The sequence below is a fragment of the Amphiprion ocellaris genome, chromosome 14, assembly GCF_022539595.1.
Source record: "Amphiprion ocellaris isolate individual 3 ecotype Okinawa chromosome 14, ASM2253959v1, whole genome shotgun sequence".
Taxonomy (NCBI): domain Eukaryota; kingdom Metazoa; phylum Chordata; class Actinopteri; family Pomacentridae; genus Amphiprion; species Amphiprion ocellaris.
Window position 1 is genome coordinate 9,852,664 of NC_072779.1, and position 27,922 is coordinate 9,880,585.

Genomic DNA, 27,922 nt, shown 5'->3' on the forward strand with positions numbered 1-27,922 from the left:
GTCAGACACGGGGAGTAAACAGTTTTAGTCGAGCTGCTAGAAAGTTTACCTCCGTGACCCCAGACATTAATCTAATACATGTCAGATCTTTCTGAGTCACATTAGTCTCTGTATTTTTACAGACATGTCAATATGTTATGCAATAGATGCCCGTGGGTGGCACGGTGCTACTTGAACACAAGCAAAGCAGGGGCTTCATCAACCATGGCTGGGATGCCTGGGTGAGGGTGTGTGATGTTGAAAGACCCGAAACACCAAATGACCCCAGACAACATCAGTGGCAGTGTGTTCGGGTGCGTCAACATGACAGATAGTTTATGATACGAGGGAGACATAAAACAAGCAAAAGACATAAAAGGTGATTTGTGATGTTGCAGAGCTGTGTGTGTGTGAACACCTCTGCTGACTAAAGACATGCAAACTGAAGCGCTTGTTCTGAGGCTGTTTTCATTCTGGACCAGTCGCTGTGCAGAAATGTGACTATTAAAAGTAACTGTGCTGTCTGAAAAACATCCATAGGCTGCTGTATTTGTCTCCTAATTTACAACAACGTATTCTCCCTTCTATCTGACACTCCATGCTGGGTTTTGAAGAGCAGAAAGAGGCTGTGCTCTAAATATTCAGGGCAAGGAACCAGTGGTAGCCTCTGGGACTGACAAGAGGGACCCAAATATTTGGCACTGTACTCACTGTTGTTTCATGGGTGCAACCAAATGTTTGAGTGGGAGGGGGTGTCACATACTTAACTTTTCCTTAACAAATGGAAATACGCTGTGACAAGAAGCACTGATTTTTTTGTCAGACTTTTTTTTGTTCCCCCAAAGGAAAACTTCATTCCTGTGATGTGATATGTAACAAAGGTGGAATATTCTGTCTGCAATGTTCTCATGATATTTTAGGGTTGCTGTTGTTGAGGGGAGATATTATAGAAGGTTCTTCTATAAAACATTCTCACAATGTTCCATAGTAACAAAAGCAGAATGTTATCAAACCAACATTCAAAAAATGTTTTCCAGATGTTATCAGGGCTTCAGACCAAACTACATAATGGTTTTTATCGGATGTTTTTATGACTTTCCTGGAATGTGATACATTAAAAGTGGAATATTTTGCCTTTAGATTGATTGAATGAATGAATTTTTTTTCAGTTACAATCTACAATACAAAAATTCAATTGTGTGCATTCACCTGACAAAGAACTATTCTACATGCTTGCAGTAAAGTAAAACAAAAAAGAAAAATTTAACAAGTTCTGTAACCAAAAAAGGAATAGACTGAAGCTGAGGCTTATTTTTGCCTATCCTGTACAATCCATAAAATAACCCAGAATATCAGTGATACAAGAAATAAATGGAGAGAAAAAACATAACAAGATTTACTCTAAATTATTCTTCTTAATCATTTCACATGTCAGTTATTTTACATTGTAATCCCTAATTATTTTACCTTTGAATGTTTTTTTGAAGATGTACACAATTTCAAATTATCACTAAGTCCATCCCATAATATAACTCCCAAACATGAAACACATTTGTATTTAACATTAGTTCTCATGTTACCTCTTTCAAAGACACCCAGCCCTCTTAAATTATAATTTTTTTCTCTCAATTTAAAAAATTGTTGAATACAGGTTGGAAGACTTTCATTATTTTCTCAAAATAGTATTTCTAATGTTTTTAAGTATGCAATATCTAAAAAAATTTAAGGTGCAAGACTATAAATAGTTTATTAATAGTTTCACGATTGGAAGCTTTATTTTTTATTCTAAAAACTTTTTTGGGGGGTTTAATTATAGGGTCTATATATATTCTGTATGTGTTTCCCCAAACCTCAACACAATAGGATATAGATGACATTATAAGTAAGAAATACATTTCTTTTTTTAAAAAAAAAAAAAACCACCTGTTTTGTAAATAATACCAATAACTTTAGATAATATATTCTATATGTGGTTGCCAACTGAATTTATGATCTAAAATTACTCCCAAGAATTTGGTTTCACATACTCTTTTAATTTTGACTCCATTTAAGATTAAGTGAATTTCACAATTTGCCATAACACCACCAAACAGAGTTGAGAGGATGTTCTTCTGTTAAAATGTTTCCACAATGAAACAAAGGAAGAATGCTCTTAATACAACAAGCAAAAAACATTAGTGAGACCTTAGATGACAGTTATTTATAAGACATTCCTATAATGCGATATATTAACAAAGGTGAAACATTCAGACTGCAATGTTCTGTGGACGTTCTGAGGATGTTATTGAGGGAACATGTTACAGATTCTATAAAACAATCTCACAATGTTCCACAATACTACATGATAACAGAGGAAGAACTTTCATTCAGTTTTGAGAGTGTTAGGCCATAATGGTGTACCAGTGTTGTTACCAAACATTTTTACAACTTCTCCTACCTTAAAGAAGAACATTTTTGGGAACTACAAGAAAACTTCCTGCTGAAAACATCAGCAAAACCTTGTCAAAGTGTTTTTTTTTTTTTTGTTTTTTTTTTAGAACAAAACTAATCTAGGTGCGATATTGCCACTTACAGATCAGCCAATCTGACTCCCACTCAGGTGTGGCTCCTGTGAGATACTTGCATAACACTAACAATAACACACCTCCCGTCTCAGCGCACACACATCACAGCTTAGTTCACTGCAAGTGCAACATTTACAACACGGCCGCTTGTCATTAGTGATGGATAATAGGTGAAGAGGGGGGAGGAAATCCAGGGGTCGCACATCTAATAATGATGGCATGCAAAGTCAGAAAGCTGGGAGACGTGTGGAGTGATGCAGGAGGAGATGAAATGAAAGGGGGCAGAGGGGGGATTAGCTACAGCTATTAGCAGCTTCTAAAGTAATCACACTCATTAGTTGCTATCAGATTGGGTTAGATGGTTATAAAACAAAAGAGAGAGAGACGTTCAGAGCATACTCCACCAACCTACTTTTTTTTCTCCCCCTCAGCTCATTACGGTGACATGCTGTGCATCTGTTGAAGCCGGTGTTGGAAGAAGTATTCCAAAATCAAAGCAGAGATACCACTATGTGTCCAAGCATGGCTCCTTGAATAAAATATGTTTTTATGACAGTAAGTTTACTTAGGATTTACCTTTATTAAAATGTGTTTTGCTTTTTGTGACTTCATCTCACCACACAGAATGGTGTACTGACTGTTGTTAAATTAATCTGTTGCCAGTTTTCATCTAAAACAGGAGTCTAAAATCAAAATAGTACTCACATGTCCATATGAGTAGAGCCACTGGCGGTTGCTGTAGTTGTTTTAACTCTCTTGAATGGCAGCAAGCGATGTCAGCGTCAGTGATGGGGCGACAAAATACCTATTTTGTGAAAAAAAATGCATTACAAAGTTCAGACAAACTGAATCTGAGGTTCAGCATCCTGACTCTGACCAATCTTTAAAATGTACAAGACGTGAGGTATGACATTCCCTGCTGGCCCGTGTTAGTTGGTCTGTGTATATTTGCTGAGCTACAGGATGGGCACAGTCACACAAAGATCCAGGAATGCTGCGACATCATTTCAACTTCGACAAAGTCTGACAGCGCAAAAAACAGACAGCCTGTAAACAAGCTAATAGCTTTGACTACTTTTAAGAGGTAAAACTGAAGGTAAGCAGTCCCAAAATGTCAATACTAACACCTCATTACACAGGAAAAATGTGTGTCCACAACTTCAGAAGGAACAATGGGACAAAGCTGGACAGGGAAATGTAGCAACTGACAGAATAGGTACTGTTTGGTTTCACTTTCAGATACGTTTGTTGAAACTGGTGGTTTGTTTAAAATGTGAATCAAGCAAATGCAGATGTTTCTTACTTTGATAGAAAGGAATATTCACTGCATTGTTTATTAATATTTTCTGTATTGTATTCTGGTTCCGCAGGGAGAGGAGTGAGAGTCCAGAGCTGCTGCTGCAGGAAGATTCAAAGTGACCGTGCATTATATGACTGCATATCGCTGAGATGTTGCTGAATTGGTTTTCATGAATAATTTTCACATTATCCAACAGTGCAGAAAACATGTTAGGACAGGCAAAGAGGAAATAAAAAAAAAGGAAGAGACAGGAGTAAATTACAGCCGTAGACAAGAAATGTGAGCTTTCAGTTACAAGAAATTAAGTGTGTATTGTATTTGTTTGTAGGCAGCATGTTTTTTGTAACTCACTGGGAGTAAGCTGACCTTGCTGTCTAGATTTCACTACAAAGTAGGTTTTCATATTGACACACTGCCTGGAATGATGTTACCAATTTTGTCTTTCATTAATAAAACAACATTTTACAAGAAGAGGTAGAAATGCAATAGATTATCCCACATCAAGGATTTACTGTATGTAAGTACTGCACTTCCGACGTGATTTTTGGTGCTGAACTTGTCCTGCAACTTTGAGAAAACCCATAGAAACTATACATCAAAACATGCAGCTCGAACAGGAATACTGTGATATGACTTTTGGTAGCAATTTGTTGCATGCGTTTTACGGAATTCTGTAAAACAAACAAAAAAAAAGCGTTAAAAATCCAGATTGAAATGAATGGGAAGTCGAGAGGACAAGAGCCAAAATCCAACCATGTTCGGGACCCTGTAGCTCCGGCAAACTTTACAGTAGAAACCTCATTGAAAGGTTAAACGGGTCACAATATGATACATTTAAATCTGTGTTTTGACATCTTTTATGGTTTATATCCTTTTGCAGTTTAGTTTTATGATTTCTTTTTTTTATATCAAATTTTTCGCAAGCTAGAAATTCTCCAACTCTTATTTTTTTAAAGTGCAGTTACCCTCGTCTCCTCACAATTTCTACTCTACAAGACCAATTTATACATTAAAATTTTGCCATTTTTGTCCTCTTTCACCCAATGTCAGTCTCATTAACGTAGGATTTACACGTTTTTATATGTCACCGTAGAGCACAGAGTGCAAAATTGTAATTCATTCCCATTATATTGGCGCTCCTGGTGAAAATCAGAAACGATGAGTCTTTCTAACCTGCCGCCAAACCTATATATTACACAGATTGAACATGAAAATACATCAGCTTGTTCACAACATTATGCTTGACAACTTTAAACATTTTTTTTCAATATGATGTTTAATTTCTGAGCTTTCCCTGTTTATTTGAGAGGGTAAACCCTGCTGTCTCTGACTCTCTTTAGCACCAAACATGGCTGCCTCTATGGACTATGTATAATGTTATAATGTGCTCTATCTGCAGGCCATATTTATCAGCACCTCTAATGCAACCACAGTGGTTAGTAATGATGTTAACAAAGCCTTGATTCATGTTGTAACACGTCCTCAAGCAATATCCATAAGCCATAACCTTTGTAGTAGCCCCCCCTATATGTTGAGTTAATCTTCTAAGAGTCTCTCCACAGTGGTTTAAGGATCTATAGCAGCTGCGTGTTGTTGTTTTTTTTTATGAAGGAACAAGACTCAACCAGGCTAAGGGAAGGACATGCATGTATGTAGGCTTTTCAAGGGACAAGCTTCTAAATAGCTCAAATGTAGTTCACAGGATGCATGGCGGTACACTACACTACCATAAGAAAGTTCTAAAATGTTACAAAACACTTACCAGGAACTATGCAGGCATTTCAAAAGAAAATGCACTTATGTACGTTATAACATTTTCTAGTTTGCATTAATGTTCAAAACAGAAATGTAAATTCTGGATAAGTAAAGCATCGAAATTCTTGTTATTTATTTTGTTGATACATTACAAAGTTTTTTTTTTTTATATAAAAGGGATTTTGGATATCTGCTTGATCACTCCACAAATCAAAACATACTGTCAACAGCCAAAGTGAAACATTTTCTCCATGTTTTTTGAAATAATGTGTTCATAAATCATCCGTAAAATGCACAAATATTACAAGTTATAAACAGGAATGAAACTTGAAAATTTTAAAGATTTCTGAATAACGTTCCTATAACTTATTTTGAGTGTGAACACATGAATGATACAAAAAACATTGTTTAAGTAGGCAACAGCATCAGGCAGCGCAATGACAAAACCAGAGCAGCACGATTTCAGTCTTACCTTCATGACATGGACTCTGTCTCCTGGTTCATCCAGCTGAGCTACAAACACCTGCAAGAACATCAGTTACGTTAAATAAACATTACATATAGATACAGGAAAGTTTGGCATTTGTAAACTGCTACTGTGTGAGGCTGAATATGAGGCATTTTTCAGCACTTTGTAGCAGATTAACAGAAGCGCAGAAGCAAAGAAGCAAAGCAAGAATATTTGAACATCAAACTCAAAGAGAGAGTCTGATCATTTTTCATACATTATGCAATCTAAAGCTCCTTACTATATATACTGACCTTGTTTCATGAGAGCTGTTCTGTTAATGTGTACAGCCGCTGCAGTGAGTTTTGTGTGATGAATAACGGAGGTCGACTTAGAAACATTTATATACTCCTGACATCAACCTACAATTTCACAAATATCTTAAAGAAAATCTATATTTAAAAAAAATTCTGGAAAATCTGATCATTCATTTTTGTTTGACACTTAACATTTAATTTTATACTTTTTTCTATGATTTTACTATTACCTGTAATTTAACAAAACTGAAAAAAATGTAAAATAATGACAGACAGATAGACAGAGACAGATAGACAGAGAGACATATATACAGATGTAAGAATAATAATAAAAGTATGATATGATCATAACCTCCAGGGCATGCAGTTGGTATATATGAGGGTGTTTGTTATTGAGTTTAACTTTGAGGATTCTCACCGGTGACACTTGCTAACTTTTGTCTTGTCCTGTATTTAATAATATTTTAAATTAAATAATTCAAAAATTACTGTGGTGATTGAACTATAGTCTCTGTAGCTTCCTTCAGCTCTATGAAGGATATAACTATGTTGCAGTTCACTGTTTCTAGTTTTACACCGCTCATTTTACAGCTTTGTGCCATTCTCACTGCTTTCACTGACCTCATTTTCAGTGGGAGGACGGAGCTGTTGTTAGGTAAAAAAAAAAAAAAAAAACGCTCTATTTAACCGCTGTACACTGTGTGCTCAGCACCTCACAACAGGCAGACAAAGACAGAGACTAGCTGGCGAACATGCTGCAGTATTTATGAGCTAAAGAGGCAGACATTTACTGCAAGAGTTAGCACAGGTAAAAAAAAATTAAAAGTAAACATTGGATTTAAATTAACCAAGGTTACCTTAAAAAAAAAAACGTTAACCTAAAAAAGTAATCACTGGATTTAAATTAACGATCTGGTAGAAACACAGCTCCAGCGAACAGAAAGGTTGATCTATGTCTATGATCTATGCTTGATGTGTAAATGGTATAATAATAAATTTTGAGTTAAGTCTACATTACATTTGTAACATCGCTGTATGCTTTTTTGAAGTAAAAGTGAGTCCAGTGTCACTTTTGGTCCAAAAGTCATGAATCAAAAGTCTGAATTTGTGACAAACAATTGTCCCCACAGGCTTTTCCCCTGGCTGGAGTGAAGAGGAGTTGCCTGATTTTATTCTTTGAGACAATGCAGTTGTCAGAGACAGAAATAAGAAAAAGTACAGGATGACAGCGAGGAGAGGGAACAGTAAGGACTCTCTCCTCAGCCAGGAGGGGCTTGTCTGCTTTCACCGATGGAGGTTTTAACTGCTGTTCTCCACAATCTCAGGATTACTTTTGTTATCTATCTGTATTCACAGTCCACTGTGGACAGAAAACACGGTGTTGATTACATTAAATGTGATACAGATCTGGTGCCAGAGCCACTGGGTCAATACAACTGACAAAAGAGAAGACTAAAGACAGAGTGTTTCTGGCTCACTCAGCACTCCTCTCTCTTTCTCAGAGTCTCCACACACCTAATTATACCCCATATGGAGTCCCAGCACCACAGTACTTCTCACTGCTACTCTCTTTTACTTCGGCCCTATATAACCCTCTCTTATTTCCAACTATTTTAGATTATATCCAACTGAAAATTGCTCTTTATTTGTTCCTCCTCTTTACAGGGTCAACTTGGGCTCAGCAGTTTCTCTAAATGACCCAGTCTTCTAGAAATTAGATCCATATATCACTAAATAGTGTGAAGCAAATGTTTCAGATCAATTTTTTTTCTGTGAATGAATGTGTCGCATCTAAGAACTGCACCAGACTTGCTAGGATGATGGTAGGAGTGAATGAGGAGCGTATAAAACACGTGACTCTCACACCAGAGATCGAGTTCGTATCTGGGATTCTGAACTGAAGAAGTCTCTTGGATGAGAGGTGAAGTGTCTTCAAGAACCTATAAGAGAATTCCAGTTGATGTCTACTGAAGCTCCTATGATTAGCATGACCTGAATGACTGAGAATTTACAGACATCTGGGATCCAGTATTTGGTTTCTGCAATGAAAGCCCTTTAATCAAGATTAGAGAAAGACTCTGGTTTTGCGTACGTGTCACTAATGTCTCTTGTAACTGTCTTGTAACTAATCCTAACCAAGTGCCTATATGTAACCATAAAATGTTGAATCATGTTATCAAATTATTTAGCTATGATATATTCAGTAGCAAAACCTTTACTGGACCATATGTCAAATATATTAATATTTTTATATTGTTAGAAAATGCAATCTATTGGGGTTTACAGTTCCCTTAGATTGTGTATTTTGTTGTTTGATCTAATGCCCATGCATGATGTTGATGTCCTTATGTTAGTATGGATCAGAGGGGCAGATAAAAACAGTGCACGCTTCGTAGGCAAGAATATGACAGATCAGGTTACATTGAATGGCTGAGACCTTTTAAAAAATGTGCTTATTTGCTCTCTTGCTGAAAGCTAAACATGAGGATTAACAGCACTCTCGTATCTGTCCGTTAAATATAAAACTACAGCCAAGTCCTTTTTAGCTTAGCCTAGCATAAATACTGGAGGTAGGGGGAAACTGTAAGCAGGGTTCTGCCTGGATAAGAAAGTTTTCACTTGACAAAGAAACAATTCTGCACACGTACTTTTTGAAATTATAACTTCTTGTGTTTACATTTTTTTACCCTTGCTCCACAGGAGTGTAACATATGAAGAGCTTATAGAATAAACCTACAATTGCTACAGCTAAAACAGTCAGTAAAATAATCAGTTTGTTAACTGAGTTAAAATTAGCCACTATTTTGATAAGAATTCAGTAATCAGTTATGATGGCATCTCTCACTATTTTCTGAATTTTTATAAACCAAACAACTGATTAATGGAGAAAACAATTAGCACGGTAATCCTTTAAAAACATCAGATGCAGTCCTTTACAAAATAGTTCAAAATGACTTCTACTGAAAAATCCACTATGAGTGACAATAATCTAAAAGTGTAGCAGTCACAGGGGACATTTTTCTATAGTAAGTAATGCTACTTTTAATTCTGAAAATACATTTTCATTACACTACTTGCATACATTTACTAAAGTAACATTTTCAGTGCAGGACTTTTGTGGAGTTTTACAGTGTGCTATTAGCACTTAGCAGTAATGAACCACCTGTTCTTCTGACTGCAGCCTCGTATCTGATGTACAGACTTGAGAGTGGTATCAAACTTTTCAGTTAACTCTTGGAACAAAATTACGTTCATTTCTAAACGTGCAACTTTTCTTCTTTACAGCTGAAGGGAACTCTTTTGTGAAAAGCTCCATGTTAACTGGTGTGTCACCAACAAATTTCCAATGGTTTTTCTAACATCTACAAAGTCCCCCGCAAATGCCTACTCTCTAAACAGAAAACAAGGATCAAAGCCGGAACAAAGCATACACCAAAAAGAGCAGGGGATATTTTAACAGATTATGGAAATTTAAAACTCACAAGGTAATATGCAAATTACATTTGCTAATTCTTGTACCAAACATGTTTGGTGCACAACCAAAACATTTTCTGCTATTTTGAGATAATTTTCTGTAATTATTCTCTCTTTAAAAAAAAAAAAAAGAAAAAAGCCATGTCTGTAAATTACTGCTTTCGAGAGCTGCTGTTCATAAGTTCATCAGGTTCCTCTGCTAAAACTTAAATTTCTATGAAATGCTAAGAAAAACACAAAAGACTGAGCAATAAAAGCAAAGAGGTTATCAGAAAGGTTATTTTGTCTTTTGTTTGGTACTGCTGGCTCCTAATTTCCCTGTGGTATTCAATTAAACATTATTTATATATTATGTGTTTTTGAATTATTCATGAAGTCTATTATTGCTTAAATGTTGAGTTATGACTGTTATCCTATTATGTCGTAAGTTTTACATTTGAAAATGCTAAACGTTAAGATGCGCTGTTTAAAACAATTAGTGAGACAGCACTGCATTCTGGAAATATTAAGGAATTGCGGAGGAGGAAATGGTGGGGGAGGCTAATTACTGGAGGGAGATGGGAGTTATATGAATTATAGTTGTTTGCTCTGGTCTGTGATATTTAGCTGTTTGTGAGTAGAATAAATGTGTGGAGCAGTGAGGGGCCAAATGGTCTCTTGGCAAAGAAAGCAGTGCACTCAGTGGTGGGTGATGTATTCAGCTTGCAAATGGTTTCTTGCAGTTTTCATACCAGTAAGATAATTGTGTCGTCCAGCAGTCTTTCTTCAGCTTCCCCTTTAATGGTGACACTACTGCCCTGCGAGCACTGTTTTTACAAAGTGCTGTGGAAAAGCTGGGAAAAAATGAAGACAACATGTAAGCCTAAAAGGACAAAGGTGGTGATATTACAAACATACACAGATCAGTCATAACATTAAAACCACTGGCAGATGAAGTGAATGATCATCTCAGAGTCTCACACAGCCCAGTCTTTCTGCATCTCATTATCATTTTGCCATAGGGGAAAAATGATTTGGCTTGTTTCTATTTCTTTGAAGCAGTCACAATCATAATGAAATAAGCTAAGCCTCTTTGCCTAGCTTATTTCAATATGATTAGCAACAATGGCGATCCTTTTAAACAGCGTTGTGGGGAACAACAACAAAAAAAAAACAACTAGTGAGCTACTTTACTGCACAAGCCAAATCCTCAACAACACCTCAAACTGGTATATTTTTTTGTTGTTGTTTTGCATAGTCAAGGGAATTTTGAAGAAGATAACACATAGATTGGGAAAGTAGAGGAGAAAGCCATATGAAATGCACAGTCAGTGGTAGGCTTATACCCACAATGTACATCTGGTGAGTCAGAATAATCACCTCGTTACAGTGCAATCTTCTGCTGGGATGCCTCCTGTCTATTAACTGAATAAAGATGGACAAACCCTTTGCACATTCCCAATAGGTTTCCTGAAGAGCAGTTTTGAAGCCAAGTGTGGTAGCTCCGGCTGTCACCATCGTGGCATTGTCTGACTCTTTGTAACTACTGGCTAATCCAAACAGGAATAATGAGTGGAGCTGAGGTGGGTCATGCAAACATATCTGGGCCATGGACTGTCCTATCATGACATCCACATGTCACTCAAAGGGGCCACGCCCCTTAAATGTACATAACTTTTGTAGGAGCCAAGTTGAGCTTTATGTTGATTTTCATATATTCTTTCTTGTTATTAGTATGTGGATGTGAGCGGGAGGGAGACTGTGTGTGTGTGCCTATGGGAGAATGAATAGCCATAAGTGTGTTTAAGCCCACCCAGAGGAGACCAGAGAGTCTAACTCCACCTGGCTGAGGAAGCTGAACGTGGAGCCCAAGAGAGAAGGCTTAACAACCAGCTGCCACAGCATCTGAGTATGGCTGAGGTAGGCAAATAGTTTTTAGACCGTGTTGCTATATCAAGGAACTAGGCCCTCTTTAAGACTCTTTAGTTTAAAGCTTTTGTATTGCGTTTCAACTTCTCTGTAATTTGACAACAATATCTGCAATAAATGGTCATTGGGATGGACTGGATCCACTTCTACTCTACATCTTTCATTTGCATGTGTCAAGACTAAGTCCAACTCAGTCATCAGTAGTAGTCAAGCAGCAAACTAAAGGGGGTTACTGACATTGCTACTACAACTTTAAACCTAAATAAAACTTACATGGTTGAGCTATATAAAATTCTGTCACTGTACAGTTGTCATAAATGGGGAGCTTTTAGCTGCAGAGACCAAAACCGTTTCTTTACACCAGGCTGTAAACATGTTTATATCTGCTGTGAAGTCGGCATATTAACAGGAATGTTCTATGAGGATTTAATTGATTTTGGGGCAAACGTCAAGTGGCCATTCGAGGAACTGCAATCTTTGGCACTACTCCAACATTAAGGCACTGACCTGGCCTTCAAACTCCCTAGATCCCAATCTGATCACGGTTCTGCAAGATGTGCCAGAATATGTCCGACTACAGGACCCAAGAGATCCGCTGCCAGCGTCCTGAAGCCAAACACCAAATGATAAAGGTCCCTGTGTGACCCAGTGGCCCAGAGCTGTTGGCAGCATGATAGGACCTACACAATATTAGGCAGGTGGTTTTAATGATGTGGTAAATCAGTATAAACTTGAAATTAGTCTGTGTGGCCCTCATCTTTGCTCCTGAAACAAAATATATTAACAATGATAAAACTGGTGGAATTCTAGTTTTACTTTTGCCAATAAAACTGAAAAGACCAAACACATTTATAGTCCCATAACAACCGATCCGTATAAAGCTTATTTCTTTGTGCCATAGAGCTCCATCATTGTTCAAAAACATCAGCTGACATGCTGCCAGAGAGGCTTATACTGGCACATTCATTTGCAGTAGTCCCCAAGAAATTAAGCATATACTCCTGCTTGAGTGGCATTTTGAGAAAAAAAAACTACAGTGCTGAGCGGCCATATCTTCTTTATTTAAAAAAAATGAAATGAGTTATATTTGTGACCCATTTCTAAAGACCTACATTTTTATCAAGAACAAATGAACTTGAGCAAGAAAACTGACTGCTTTTGTTCTATTCATACAATTAGCTCAAAAAAGAGAACAGAATTTGCCAACTTTTTTAATTTAAATGATGGTAAGATTCACTTGGAATAAAATTAAATTAACTCTCCTGATGTTTTTGGCCACTTTATGAATGAAAAGTCCAATATTCCCTCTCTCTTAATCTCCAACTCCCAAGGAATGGATCTGGCTCTTAAGTTGCCAAATGCTCCACGATGTTCACCAGGAAGTCGCTAACTGTGTCTTTCTCCTTTCTAGTGCATAGCAGAAAGTTCACAGCGGGATGTAAGAGCTTTTTAGCTAAATAAAGCTGCCTGCTGTGGCTGAAAATTACCTGAGAGGGATTAAGACCCTACTCGATGTGTAAAGTTGTGCACTGGACATCTAAACGATGAGCTGAAGCTCATTATAAATGCCTGTAAAGCCAAGGGAAGCAGCGAATCAATGTAAAAATTCTCTATAAGATTATCACTTAAAAAAAAAACCTTTACATCATCAAACTGTGTTATGTTATAATTTGATAAATTGTTCTAAAAATACAGCTTATAGGCACTTTAGGAAACAGCTCGGTGTTAATTAAAGAAAATATAATCACCGTTTATAGCCTTTTAAGAGTCAGATTTACTGCGAGTATATCCCCATTTGTTGTCTGTAATCGCTGAAATCATTTGTGCATGTTTCAGTGTGTGGGCAGGACTATGTTTGTCTGTATGAGCACACTCCCAAGGTGAAGGCCAACGGGCTCTCCCACAGGGACCAACAGACACATATTGCTGTGAAGCTCTGCAGTAAACACACCACTTTGTCTTCCTCTCTCCTTTTCGCCCTTTCTCTCTGTATCTCATTTCCCCAAACCCTGTAAAACAAGATAGACAGGGATAAAGTACAACGGGGAGAGAAAGATAAACGATAGGACAAGCAAGTGAAAGATATGGATTGGAGAGATAAAATAACTCCTTCATTTGAGGGTAGTCTCTGAAGAATAAATGCAGTGTGTGGGCAGGCGCTGCTGATGCTTTACAATCTCGCCTATAGTAACCACTTTATACAATCTATTGAGCATTTCTATCTGCAGCTGTGGCATTGTTCCCACCTGAAATTAAGTCCAACCGAACTGTCAATTGACCATCGGCTGGAGCAGCACTGAGAGCTCCATTGGGAGTCTTTTCATATTGTCTGACCATCCTTTTCTTTCCATCTGTTTAACAAAATGGTCCGTGACTCACTGCATATTTGTGGTTTTTACTGCTGAAATATGAAAGAAACAAGAAAAGACGGTGAAATTAAAAAAAAAGAAAGAAGAATAAGCTGGATACTGGAATTTGTATTTTAAGTGAGAGCAACTACAGGAGCTGAAGAGTAATTGAAGAATACCCTCAGGTTGGAGTCCACACTGAGGACACAGTGAAATGTAGGAGAATGCAACTACAAATTTGCTGTGGTTAACAACATGGTGGTCGATAAGCTTCATCATGTTACCCTTCAGAAGCAAAAAGGGGAGATGGGAGATGGGCTGCTTGAGGTGGAGTGTTGGATTCTGTGTGTGTGTCTGTGTGTGCTTAGTTGGCCACTACTGCAAATGAAGGCAGTGGAAAAGACATATGAGTGCATGAAGAGGGAAAGCAGAACAGGGAGCAGACCTTTCCGCTGAAAAGGTCGTCCAAATAGCTCCAATTTTCAGGCTAATCAGAGAGGGACGGGGTGGACACTAATCGGCTGGTCAGAAGGTTGGGAAAGGTCACTAAAAGGTTATAAAGGTCACAGCAGCCCCGCACAGATCACCTGTCCATCATCTCCGCGAGTGACCTATCCTTGCAAGGTGAGCAAGTCAGCGAGACAGAGAGGAGTTATTAATGTCTCTGTGTTGAATACATTTTGCATAGGTGAGGGTAACACAGTATTTACTGAAAATAGGCACGGCTCATCTGGTCAAGACAGAAATTAGCCTCATAAGTGGAGATAACAAGAAGGGAAGAGAGCAATTTAGAGCGGCGATGCAGGAAAGTTGAAAAGACAGATGGAAGGGCAACTGGAAAAACAGGTTTGCAATTATAAGAAGACTCTGAGAACTCAGACAATATGCCCATGTATAGATTTCTCAGAGAAGCTGGACAGGAGAATAACAAACTGCTTATTAACAAAAGAGGATGGAAACAAAGAAAAAACCCAAACCCTGTGGGAATCTGGTGGCTCTGTTTTGCTCTGGGGGGCATTTCACTGGCATGGTTTGGGTCAAGGCAAACATACACATTGTTCTCAATGATCAGCTTTATAAGACATTTCTACAGCCATGAAAATAGTCTCTTCCAGGATGACAATAACCGCATATGTAGGGCACTAGGAGTCACTGAATTGTTTGATGAAAATGATGTGAATCATATGTTATGGCCTTTGCATTTGGTAGATCTCAACCCAGCTGAACACCTATGACAGATTTTTGAGCAGGCTGTTATATTTATTGCGTCTGTGAGTACCTGAAGGTCCAGTAGTCTCATGTAAATTTCATCATCTGCCTAAGCATGCTAAAGTCTGTGCTGATGTCCACATGCAGGCCGAAATTTGTAACAGCGCATACGCTTGGCATGAGTGTGCATGCACAGAATGCAAAGACAGAACAGAAATCCGTATGTACACTATAAAATAGTGCAATAACAACTAGACATCCATGGTGGCTGCAGCTGTTCGTGTGCATGTCTGCGTTCTCCACCACAATCATCAAAACACCAAATGGGGGAATATGTTTTGGAAGAAAGATGTTCATCCCTTCAGTAGAGTTCCACAGACTTGGAGAATCAATGCCAAGAAGCATCAAAGCTGTTTTAGCAGCATGTGGTGGCCCGACACCTTACACAAAGGCTTTTTATGTTGTTTGTCTTTAATTTCTCACCTGTCTTTAGGAACCTGATGTGAGGCAGACAAATGGAGTGAACTGTTGACAATTCAGATTGAAATCTGAAATGCAATCCCTGATGTAGCTCTTCACCTCTATAATACAGATCATTATCAGTACAAGCAAGCGCTATAATTCATGAAAACACAGCATTTCGCTGAGAGAATATGTGAAAAGCCTTGTATAATGGGGATGTGACACAGAGTCTGACATTTCCCAGTATTTACGAGATTTTGATTGTTTTACCCAGCAATCAGTTTTAATCATAGGATACAATCCCCAAACAATGGCTGGTTACCTGCCAAACTTACTGGTAAGTAGATAAAACTAAGCAACATTTGGCAGATGAATGACTGGATGGACAGATGGTGGGTGACCGGGGTTGACATCAAAACCAGGAAAAAGACCGTATTTGGCTATAAGATTTCACACAAAGGAGTCAAACCTGGTATGGAGATAATTAATTCACTTTATAATGTTGCATAACTGCAGATTTTATTTTGATAGAAAATAGCACACGACAGGATGCATGGATGTTATGAATAAATGGATGAAATGATCTGTTTGTTTTATGTGAGAAGCACTTTTTTCACTGGCTGGATGCTCAGCTATCAGGTACCAAGAAGTGCATGTTTAAAAAGCTCCTCCAGACATGTTTTAAGACATTTAAAAAAATACTCTGCTCTGAATAACAATTAGTGTCTGACACAGTTTTCAAACAAAAAAGTTGAATTAGCTGGTGTAGAAATCTTAAAAGCATGCCTACTCTTTCTCTCTCATTATAAAAATCCAGTATCTCTGAATATGATAACACTTTCCTTTTTCAAAAACATGTCTTTTGCCTCACTGAAGTCTGTTCTAAGTGCGTGTTCACTAGAGGTTTCAAGTTTCCACATTGGTGTAAACTGCATATTAGATAAGGACTGACTTCAAAACTTGTGATGTTACAAAACGTTGCTCATACAGGTTATCTCAGATTTTAAGGTGAGCCCAGACAAACATTGCCCCTGGCAGCAGATTAGGAAAAACAGCTGTATGACGACATAGTGACCTCTGCATGAACATTTTTGTGCATATGAAGCACAAACATCCACACGAAGTAACAATAAACAACACATCTGCTTTTCTTCTTCCAGACAAACCCAGATCCAACATTAAATTGTTGGAAGTATAATGGATATTGACATATACAGTAAAATACATATAAAAAGGTATATTTTCACGTCTAAACAGCTCCACAGGACCTCCAAATGTGTTTTGTGGTAGTAAGGCATTTTGCAAATGCTTGATTGAAGTGAAATCTTGGGAATTTCGAGGCCAAGTCATGACCTTCAAGTCTTTATTATGTTCTGCAAAGAATTTCTGAACACTTTATGTAGTGTGGCAGGGCACATTACGCTGTTAAGAGAAGCCACTGCATTCAGGGAACATGTTTCATAAAGGTCTGCAGCTATGTTTTGGTAGGCGGTACATGTCAATTTAACATCCACATGAATGCCAGAGCCCAAGGTTTCCCAGCAGAGCATCACCGCAGTGCATCACACTTCCTCCACTGGCTTTCCATCTTCCCACATTGCATCATGCTGTCATTTCTTCCCAAAGTAAACAACAGACCTGGCTGTCCATGTGATGTAAGAAGAAAATGTAATTCATCAGACAAGGCCACCTTTTTCCACTACTCTATAGTTCTAACTCTCACGTGGCCCTTGTAGGTGGTTCCGGTGGTGGACCAGGGTCAGCATGGTCATGTAACAGCAGCTCTTCTATGGGATCAGACCACAAAGGCCAGCGTTTACTACCTAACATGAACCACTTAGGTAAGTACTAACCACTGCAGACAAGGAAAATCCCAAAGAACTGCTGTTTTTGGAGATGCTTTGACATACTCGTCAAGTGATCCCCAGTTTGGTCCTTGTCAAAGTTTCTTACATTTGCTCACTTCCCTGCATCCAACTTTCCAGCTTCAAATCCTTGCCAGGTTCCACTGTAATGAGATAATCAATGTTCATTCAATTCACTGTCAGTGGTTTTAATGTTGTGCATATCTGAGATAGACACACGGGTGACAAATAAAGTAAAAACCCAAACCTTTGTCATCTACAATGAGGTGATCTGGTGGTTCTGTTATGTTGTGGGGGCATTTTGCTGGAATAGTTTGGTTCCACTTGTCCCCTTAAAGGAAGGGTCACTGCAAATCAATACAAAGTTGTTCTGAGTGATCATCCTCATCCTCTGAAGCAACATTTCTATCCTGATTGGAGTGGTCTCTTTCAGGATAGCAATTCCCCCATCAACAGGGCAAGAGGACTCACTCAGTGGTTTGACAGATTGAAGTGACTCATATGCTATAGCCTTCACAGTCACCAGATCTCAACTCAAAAGAACACCTATGAGAGATTTTAGAATGACGTGTTAGATAGCGCTCTCCACCGCCCATCATTGAAACGCTAAATGCAGAAATGTGTTTTGGAAGAATGGTGTTCATCTCTCCAGTAGAGTTCCAGAAACTTGGAGAATCAATGCCAAGGAGTTGATCTGGTTGCACAACACCTCACTAAGACGGTTTACATTTTTCCTTTAATTTGTCGCTCCTCTGTAATATGTCAGCAGCCACAGATCTAAAATAACCGTGGACCACTTATCACACAATTAAGAGCATTTTTGCATAAATAGCTCACCCTTTAATTAGATATTACAACCATTTAATCTTGAGTATCACCACTGAACAATCCAAATTAAGCCTGACTACAGAGGACTGAACATTATTCATCAGATATTGCGTTACTCAAGTGATTCTTTAAATCTGTCATCATCTTAATTTCATAAAAATATGCAGATTCATTCTAATGGGGCCCAAAAGCACATTACTTTCAAGTATAAAACTGATGTATTAATCCAAATATCCAGCACCCATACAAATCACTTTTCTTTTCCCATTTGCTCACGATGAGCTGCTGAATTTGTATAACATTATAACATGGACACACGAGAGTTGGATTTCACACAGTCTTTCTTATGGCCTCATAATACTGAAAATTATTCCAGAAATGTATGATAATTATAGAGGACACGGAACATATTTTATTGGGTCACTTATATATGGAACCAACACAGATATTTGTCTCACTATAGCATAATCAAAACAAATGCATCATGTGTATATTTGCCTTACACGGGCCCATGTGTTATACAACACTGCTTATAATGCTCTTCACGCATTAATCAGATGCTTTGGCCTCCCATTAACAACTGTTTACATTTAAAATGTTCAAAGAAACAATAAATCATGGAGGCTTTAAAATAAACATAGCCCCAGGTTTAATGAGATTTGAGAATTGACTGGGGCATTGGAGAATTGACAACAACACTAGACAAAATTATATGTATTCCTCTTCTTGTACACTAATAAACACTTGCTCGTGTTATATTTCAAACTCAAAATATGAAAAACTGAGGCCCTATTGACTTGGACATGAGATTAATTTTCCCCAGAATTTTATGGTTGTTTCATTAAAGGCAATCAATTCATTCTGCATCTCCAATGAAAACAAAACAAAGCGTTATTATGCTCCAAATTTGCCAGTATCATTTTTTTGTTCTGTAACAGTTTTTTTTTTTTTTTTTTTTTTGATTGGAGTGTTGTTTGTCCACTCAGAGCTGATTTGGCTCTGGGGCAGACTATGTAAAAGTTCATTTAACTGGACTCATACAAACACTGTTGAAGTGTTCGTTTTCACATCTCAGAGTGGAGTTAACACTCATGATTTGCATTTAGGAGCAGATAGTAGTCCTGTATCAGTTATTAGTGCGTTAAGATCTCGTCCTTTTTAAAATATATACTATGCTGTCTATACTTTATTACTCCTATATGATATTACAGCATAGAAAGAATGTTCAATCCACTGCAATGTTTTTGAAGTAATTGAATATAACTGGGCCATTCAGAGAGATATGAGTTGAAAAGATCAAGAGATGAGATACAGAGGAATGCAAAGAAATATGAAAAACAAGAAACCGGATACGGAGAAGAGCTATGCCACACTGTTGTCGTCCACAATATACTGGTACAATTCCTTCCCATAATAAGAAATTTTCAAGTAACAGCACTGATGATATAGTTATATAACATGCTTACATACAGAAGAGAACAAGCATGGCTTCCTCTAATTTGTAAGTTGGATGAGACCATTTGAAAATATTGTGTGGACAACAGATCACATGTAAATCAAACATCTGTGTCTTCAAACATGACATCCAGATGGGGAGAAACAAGCCTGCGTGAAAACAGGCAGTGGAGCTAACGTGGTGAAAGAAATCACTCCGAACAAGTGGACAAAATTGTCGTGCTTTGGTCATTGTCTCCACATTGCTATTTGGAAAACTCACTTTGTCCATCTCCTCCTCTGTCTCCGGGGTCTTATCAGTCATCTACGATAACACAACCACTCACTTTTAATACAAGCAATTGTAAGGAATTGGAGATCTAATCGTGACCTAAATGTGACTGTACAAACAACTCCTTGGCGAATAAAATCACTGGAATCCATACAAAATTTCCATGGAAAAAAGTGCAAGAAGATTTGATTATGGCAAGAAGCTGATTAGCAAATTCTGAGCATTTAGAAATCTACTGCATCACAGAAGCAACATTCAGAGAAAATAAGCGAATAAAGGCCGTTATCTGCAGTTACTAAACTCACTGAGGCTTCGACCAACAAACATGATAACAACATAGCCGTTTGTTGTTGAAAATTTATAAAGCAATTTTGCCTTCTCTTCACTTCTTGGTCATAACTTTACAAAATCATGTGTGATTTTGTTGTCTATGTTGATAAACACAGCCAGTAATAGTGTTTGCATGTTACTGAACTTTGCGGGGGTTGACAGTGCCAGAGAAAAGCAGCTCTTCCATCCAATCATTCACGACTTCAGTCCTCTCCACCCACTTTAAGTGAGGCAACATTTATTCACTCTACCTGCTCTGTACTCAACGCGTCACTCCTACATCTGCTTCTGAAGATCTGTAAATCATCTCTCCATCCTCCTCCTACTTCAATAAAATAAGAAAAAAGAGCACATAATTGGTTTCTTTGTTTCTGCATTAATTTAAAAATTGTAAATCTCAGTCTCTGTTGGAAAATCTGTGATCTCGGTGACAGCCTGTGTCATGCTTGCTCAGGTTGTTGCAGAGTTACTGCAAAAAACAAATGTGTGTCACTGTGAAATAAATGAATAATCTGACATAGTGGCCTGTCTGAACTTCTATTCTTTATTTTGGGACGTATTTCACTGGTATTGTTTAGTATTTAATGACAATCAGGCTCCCTGTTTCTTGGATCTCTGTTCGTATTTTCATGGCTTTCCAGACTACATGCTGAAGTAGCTTGTGGCCACAGAGATACTGGTGAATGCTACTATTACAATACTGACATTTATTCTGTTAAATGCCATCAAATATTGTGATGCACTTTTAACTATATTCCCCACAACTAGTAGAAAGCCAATGCAAATAGAATGTTGTGCTCTGGCACATTTTCAGCTTGTATAAAGGAAGATGTTTTGCATTGCATGTGCTTCATTAGTGCCCCTACACATCCATAATCCACCCACACAGATCTTTCTACTCAAGACTGTGACTGACATTACTGTCAGGTATGTTGTGCCTGTTAGGGTGGGGCAACTCCCACTGTTATGTTAGTACAGAGTTGACAGACATCACTGGAATTCCTGTTGAGCTATCATAATCCTTAATTAATTTCTGAGCTGTCTGCAACCTCCACCTGGCCACAGGTCTAATCATCCAGGGGAATTGAAAACACCTAGGTGGGCATGCATATTGAAGAAAGACATGTGTAGTACCCGCTCAGAAAGAAATAGTCTGACAAAATCAACACGCTTACAAAATAGACTTACATTCATAACTATAGTAATGCAATAGTTCTTAAATACTGTTGAGCAAAATGTTAAAAAAAACTGAAAATTGGCATTTAAGAATGTACAGTCAGTTTGAATTTAGACAACTTTTATGAAATCACAGAGCTGGGCCATGACTTTCCAATCTATAAATGTCATGTATTGGATGCATATTTCTAGCTTCAGCTCCTGCATTTTGTCCCTTTTTCAAGTCACAGCTGAATAAATAAATGAATAAATCTAATGCACCTCCAGCAGGATTCCACCTTTATCTTTCATTAAGGAAAATTCAAGTCGGGCTAATGATGAATGAGTCAACTACGCTGAATAAAATGTACGTGTGTTTACTTATTGACTCCTTTCTCCACTCCAGTTTTTTAAGATAAATGTCAGGGTTCACACTGGCACATGTTCATATTTCGAACTCCTCTGCAGTAAAAAGGAGGCTCTGCTCTCTATTTACCTGTTGCCATAGTGAATCATAGTATCAGAGCTCCATTGATGGTGGCTTTTTTCCCCATTACCCACGCATTCGCTAAACTCAGAGCAAACATACTCCAAGATGATTAAACTAACTCTGTTGTGAACCAAAACCTCGGAGTTTCAAATCACAGTGTTAATCAGGTCAGAGATCAGGTTTAGGTTCCAAGTTTGTTAAACCATATTTCAGGAATAGACACCTGTGCTTTCAGCTTGCTCCACTGCCAAAATTACACAAATAAATACTTTTTTGGCAAACATCTCTTTCTGATTTTGATGCTGATGTCTGGGTTTTCCTTTCATGTAACCAAAAAATAAATGTCTTCCTTTTTGGAACACTGACAACTAATGTGATGAATTTTGCATTGATGAATGTGATTTCAAAGAAGGAGCCGGGACATACATCAAAATGTTTGCATCTTTGATTTTTAAGGTAATTAACTTTTACCGGGAGAGTAGATGCAAATGAAAAGTGTTTATTTATGAGTAAAAAACATCAAGATGATATCTACTTCAAACACACAACTAGCCCAACACATACAGACAGATGTAAGGACACAGTCCTGCACATGCACACAGCAACTACAACACAAATATGTTTCATTTACATCTTTAATTGAGCTCTCATTTTGCTTTCTAAAGTTATAATTTACATTCTAATTATTCAGCCGACACTCTTTCACTTACTGTTTGTAGCAAATTTGTTGCTAAATTATTAAAATGAAAACGCTGCAAATAGGAAAACTAAAGACAGTGATACCTTCTGATTGAATCAAAATGCAATGGCTCCTGGGAGAAAAAAACCTCCCTAGAGACAGCTAAATATATCAACGCATGCCACAACCAAAGAGAAAACCATTTCAGAAACACATGAAAACTGTAATTACTCTCATCAACATTTGCCTGTTTGTATGATTTAAGTAACTGTTATGATTTTGCTATGCTGTCCTGTTACACGTTCAAATAAACACAGACACACTATCAAGAATAATCAGCTATACCAGATGTCACCATCATTCACAATAGAGTCCGGCGTGGGCAATTGCTTTGGCGGGTTCATAATAAAGATCATTAAATTTAAAACGAGAGATGAAAACTGGAGAAAGATGGGAAAGATACTTGGCATGACAGGCTGAGAGAGCACAGAACCTGCGCATACTGGACCGACCAAAAAGGAAGCATGCAGTGGATTTAGACGGTATGTTCACACATCTTCAGTGTTTAACGACTTTGTTGTGTTGTAGATTTGAACTACTATTTTAACACATTCATTTACTCACAGTGACTGACAATAAAGAGAAAATACGTTGTTACAAAAGCAGGCTATGTGATTTACAAGAAACGCCTTCTCCCATTTACAGCTTCAGGTCTTCTCAGGTGCCTTTTTGACAAGCTGGTTCAGGCTTTGCACACCTGGATTTGAGCAGTTTATCACTTTCCTCCTTGTAGATCCTTTCAAGCGCCGTGAGATTGGATGGGAAGTATCTATAAGCTGCAATCTTTAGGTCTGTCCACAGATGTTCTGTGAAGTTTAAGTCCAGGCTTTCATTGGGCCACTCATGGCAGTCAGAGACTTGTCCTGATGCCACCCCAGGACTGTATTTGGCCGTTTGCTTCTGGTTGTTGTTGTGCTGAAATATGAACCATCGCCCCAGTCTCAAGTAAGTTTTCTCTAAAGGGGTCATATTGCAAAGTCCAGTTTTCTTTTTTCTTTTTTTATAAAGAGGCATAGGCTCAGTTGGATTTACTGCTAGAGACACTGACAGCCTGTTTGGAACAGGGCTAAAAACGGGTATTATGGTAGAATAAACTGTCTGTGCAGTATTTTGAACTGAAACTAGAAATACATATTCTGGGGACATATGGGACTTATATTAATTTGTAAAAATTGGTACAATATAAACCCTTTAAGGACCTCTCTGCACTTAGATAAATCCTTCCCTCAGCTTTTGCCAGTCTCCCTGTCCATGCTTCTAAGAAGCCCCCCGAAAACATGATGCTGCCACCACCGTGCTTCACCACAGGGATGGCAATACCAGGTGATAAGCACTGCTAGGTGTTTGCTAAACAGTGTACTTGTCGTTCTGCCGGACTAGTTACATTTTTTCTCATTAGACCAGAGAATCCTTTCCAACATGCTCTCAAAATCCTTTAAATACCATTTAATGAGCTCCACGCAGGCTGTCATATGCGCTTTGCTCAAAAAAGGCTTCCACCAAGCCACACTGCCATAAAAGTCTGACTGATGAAGAACTGCTGAGATGGCCATCCTACTGGCGGGTTCTTCTCCATCTACAGAGGACTTCTGATGCTCTGTTAATGTGACCGTCAGGTTCTTGCTCACCACCTTGACCATGATCCTGCTTGCTTGCCTGGATTGCATGGAGGTGAGTTGAGGCTCATTTCCCTGCTGAAGAACAAATGATGATGCCACGAAGGTCAAACCAGATGAGATGGCGTGTCATTGCAGAATGTTGAGGTCACCTTGCTGGTTCAGTGTTGTCTTGAATTCCAAAAAGAAAAGAAAAGCTAGAACCAAAAATGTTACATTTGGTCTCACCACACCAAAATCCATAGTTCCAATGTCCATTTTTGTGCATCTTTGTCCCAGCAGTTCTCTACTTCTTATTGATCTCCCTCAGTAGTGGTTTCTCTGCAGCAATTTTACCATGACGGCCTGATTCATGCCTTCTCCTTTGAACAGTTGATGTTCACATTTGTCTGCTACTTGAACTCTGGGAAGCACTGAAGTGGGTTCTAATCTGAAGTGATGTTAATTGTTGATTTGTGAGGCTCTAATAAACCTGTCCTCTGCAGCAGAGCAAACTCATAGCCTCTCTTTCCTGAGGCGGTCCTCGTGAGAGCTGGTTTCATCATAGCATTTGAAAGTTCTTGAAATTTTCCAGACCGACTGACCTTCATGTCTTAAAGTGTTAACAGACTTTTGCTTTGTTTTACTTAGTTAAGCAGTTCTTGCCATAAATGGATTACTACAGTAGCTGAATAGTGCTATTTTCTGCATACCAACACTGCATTGGAACGACACAACTGATGCATTAAGAAGCAAGAAATTACACTTTTGACATGCCTGAGCTGTTAATTGAAAACCATTTCAGGTGACTACATCATGAAGCTGACTAAGAGATTGACTAGTCGGTCGAGTTGTCACAAATATGAAATTTGGTTTCATTTAATGCTTTTTTGGTTAACTGCATAATTTCATACACGCTGCTTGATTGCAGATTTATTATACAGAGCAGAAAATAGTAAAAACTCTTGAATAAGTAGCACCGTATTTTACATTTAATATACATGCGCAGAACTTTGCACCAAGTTTGCACTGTAACTATTGAATTCAACTGTTAAACTATATAACATTTTTTCATATATTCTAGACGTTTTATACATAATATCACACATGCTGCTTTATGTATTCAAGTTTGTAATACGGAGTAGAAAAGAATAAAAACTATTGAATAAGTAGCACTGTATATTGCATTTCACATACACTTAAAGACGTGTACAAAGTTTGCACCAGAACGATCGCATTCAACTGTTAAAGTGTACCACATATTTATATTTTTTGTACTGGTTTCTTTGCAGTGAAACCAATTGCTTTCTTTTATTCTAAATTTGAAATATTCTACTTGAATAGTAAATATTGTACAAATGCTATCCTGTATTTAGCTCCACTGTTGCCAGTAAAGCAATTTTACATTTTAATTTCAGTGAGATGGGGGCAAATATGTGAAAAAAACAAGAAGAGAAAGAACAGAAAGTGGGTAAATAAATTAGAATAGGAGCTTTTGTATTCGTGTCCATGCAACATTCTGGAAATTGTATTGAATTGGGGAAGACAAAGAAGACATTAGTCAAAGAATGAGAGGGTGCAAGAACTGATAAAAGGAGGACGTTGTTGTGGGAATCTCAGAAGATACAGATTTCACCCTTTATCATGCCAATAAAGCACAGCCTATTCGAATTTAGTGGGAAGGAGAGAGAGGGAGAGAGAAGGAGGGAGGGAGAGAGAGAGAGAGATTTTCTGGCTTTCATCAGTCACATCTCGCTGTGGGAGGGGGGTTGAAGCGGCTGCCTCGGAGCTCTCCGGTAACAGAGACAGTAGACGGCACTGACTCACACCTACGATCCGCACACAGCACATCCCAGACTCCACCTGACCTGCAGCCCAACAGCAGGACGACGATGAAGACATAGAGGAAGTTCCCTCTCAATTTTTTCCCTTTCCGTGGCTGTTTTTCAATCCGCTCCTGACGGCAGATCTTCCACTTCAGATCCAACAAAGTCAGAATGTATCTTACAGACTGATAAACACCAGATGGCGGTGAGTTGAGTGTGTTGGGACGGGACAAGGCGTTGTTTTTTGCTTACATAAAACTGGGGACAACTTGGTTTGGTGGCGGACCTTCTAGCTGTTTTTGTAGGTGTTTTATTTTATTTTTGGCCAAATATCATCCTACCACCACCACCACCAGCTGTCCTCCTCCTCCAGCCGTCTTGACTTGATAAAGCAGCCACTGAGGAGACAACCTACAGTCTGCCTGGCCGCCGGCGGTCAAACGGAATCAAAACAAAAATCTCGCAGCACCGGACTGGACTCTGACAAGGATGCTACTCCATAACAGAGACTACTAGACGGTCCACAACAGCCGCTGCCAACATGTTCAGGCGAGGTAAGAAATGAAGGAACTCACTTGTTTTCACTGCTGCTGATGTCTTCTTACTGTCCGCGTCTGTATGTGACTTCTTGGAGTAAATTTCTGGTAATTGAGTCGAGCCTCTCGGTGCCGCTTTAACAACTTAACCAGCCGCTTCTTTAAAAAAACAAAAAATTCTATTCGCTCTGGCGGTCATGACTGAGGAAGGGAAATTAAATATTTATCCTCTTCATGTAAAAATTATTCTTAAAATAGCGAACCGCTGCCGCACTGCAGTTTGTTGGACTTGGGCTGCACGAGGAGGTGGAGGATTGCCGCTGCTGTTGTTGATGCTGCGCGCGAAGCAGGGAATAAATAAAGAGCGCGTGAGGTTGTTTCGACAAAGTTCTTAATTTGCATTTAACAGAATTAAACTTTCACGCGCTTGCCAGGGCACACTGTGTGAGCGCGCAAGTGTGGCTTTTGGTGCGCGCCCATGTGACAGTGAGGGTCGCTCATCCTCCCCGCGGCTCCGTATTTTGACTTCGGTCTGCGTGGAGGGAGACGGTGCCTCTCCCGCCAGGTCCGCTGTGGAGCCCCGGAGGGGGAGAATGAAACCCGGCGGACGCGTGGCCCAGAGGAACCGCAGCAGAGCCTCCCACCGCCCGCTGTTTACTCTGACATCGACATGCCGCTGTTCTGTGGTGAGAAAAAAGGTATTAAGTTTTAACACAGTGACCTTGCCGGTGCCATGTGTTGACGGAGACAAGCTCCACCACCTATTTTATGTGTTTCTATCTACAAATCCTGTTTTTTTTCATAATAAAAAAAAAAAAAGCAATTCAGACTCACATGTCAAACAAAACACCACTTATTCTGTCATAATTGATGCAAATGTAACAGCAAACACATTTTGCACATTTCAAAGGCAAAGACAAGCATTTGTGTTGTGGAATGGTGACTCATCTGCAAAATCGTTTCTACCCCCCTTTCTCTCCCTCTCTCCATAAAAAAAACAACATACTCAGTGAAAGGCAGCTTGTCAAAAAACTGCTTTGTGATGACTGTGGTGCACGGCTGACTGGA

The 27,922-nt window shown here is 38.6% G+C and overlaps 1 protein-coding gene and 1 long non-coding RNA gene across 2 annotated transcripts in view; one reads left to right on the forward strand and one right to left on the reverse strand.

Annotated features, from left to right (window-relative positions):
* Positions 1 to 2,190: 2,190 nt before the first annotated feature.
* Positions 2,191 to 27,512, reverse strand: LOC129350540 (uncharacterized). Its single transcript, XR_008603974.1, has 4 exons — positions 26,894 to 27,512; positions 10,569 to 10,670; positions 6,071 to 6,121; positions 2,191 to 3,348 (listed from the first exon to the last, which is right to left on the reverse strand). It is a non-coding gene; the product is annotated as an uncharacterized LOC129350540 (long non-coding RNA).
* LOC111588258 (reticulon-4 receptor-like 1) overlaps positions 26,243 to 27,922 on the forward strand; it is a 105,071-nt gene continuing 103,391 nt past the window's right edge. Inside the window, exon 1 of the mRNA XM_023298525.3 lies at positions 26,243 to 26,872. Within this exon, the coding sequence (XP_023154293.2) occupies positions 26,860 to 26,872 (13 nt within the window). The 5' untranslated portion in view covers positions 26,243 to 26,859. The remainder of the gene's footprint in view (positions 26,873 to 27,922) is intronic.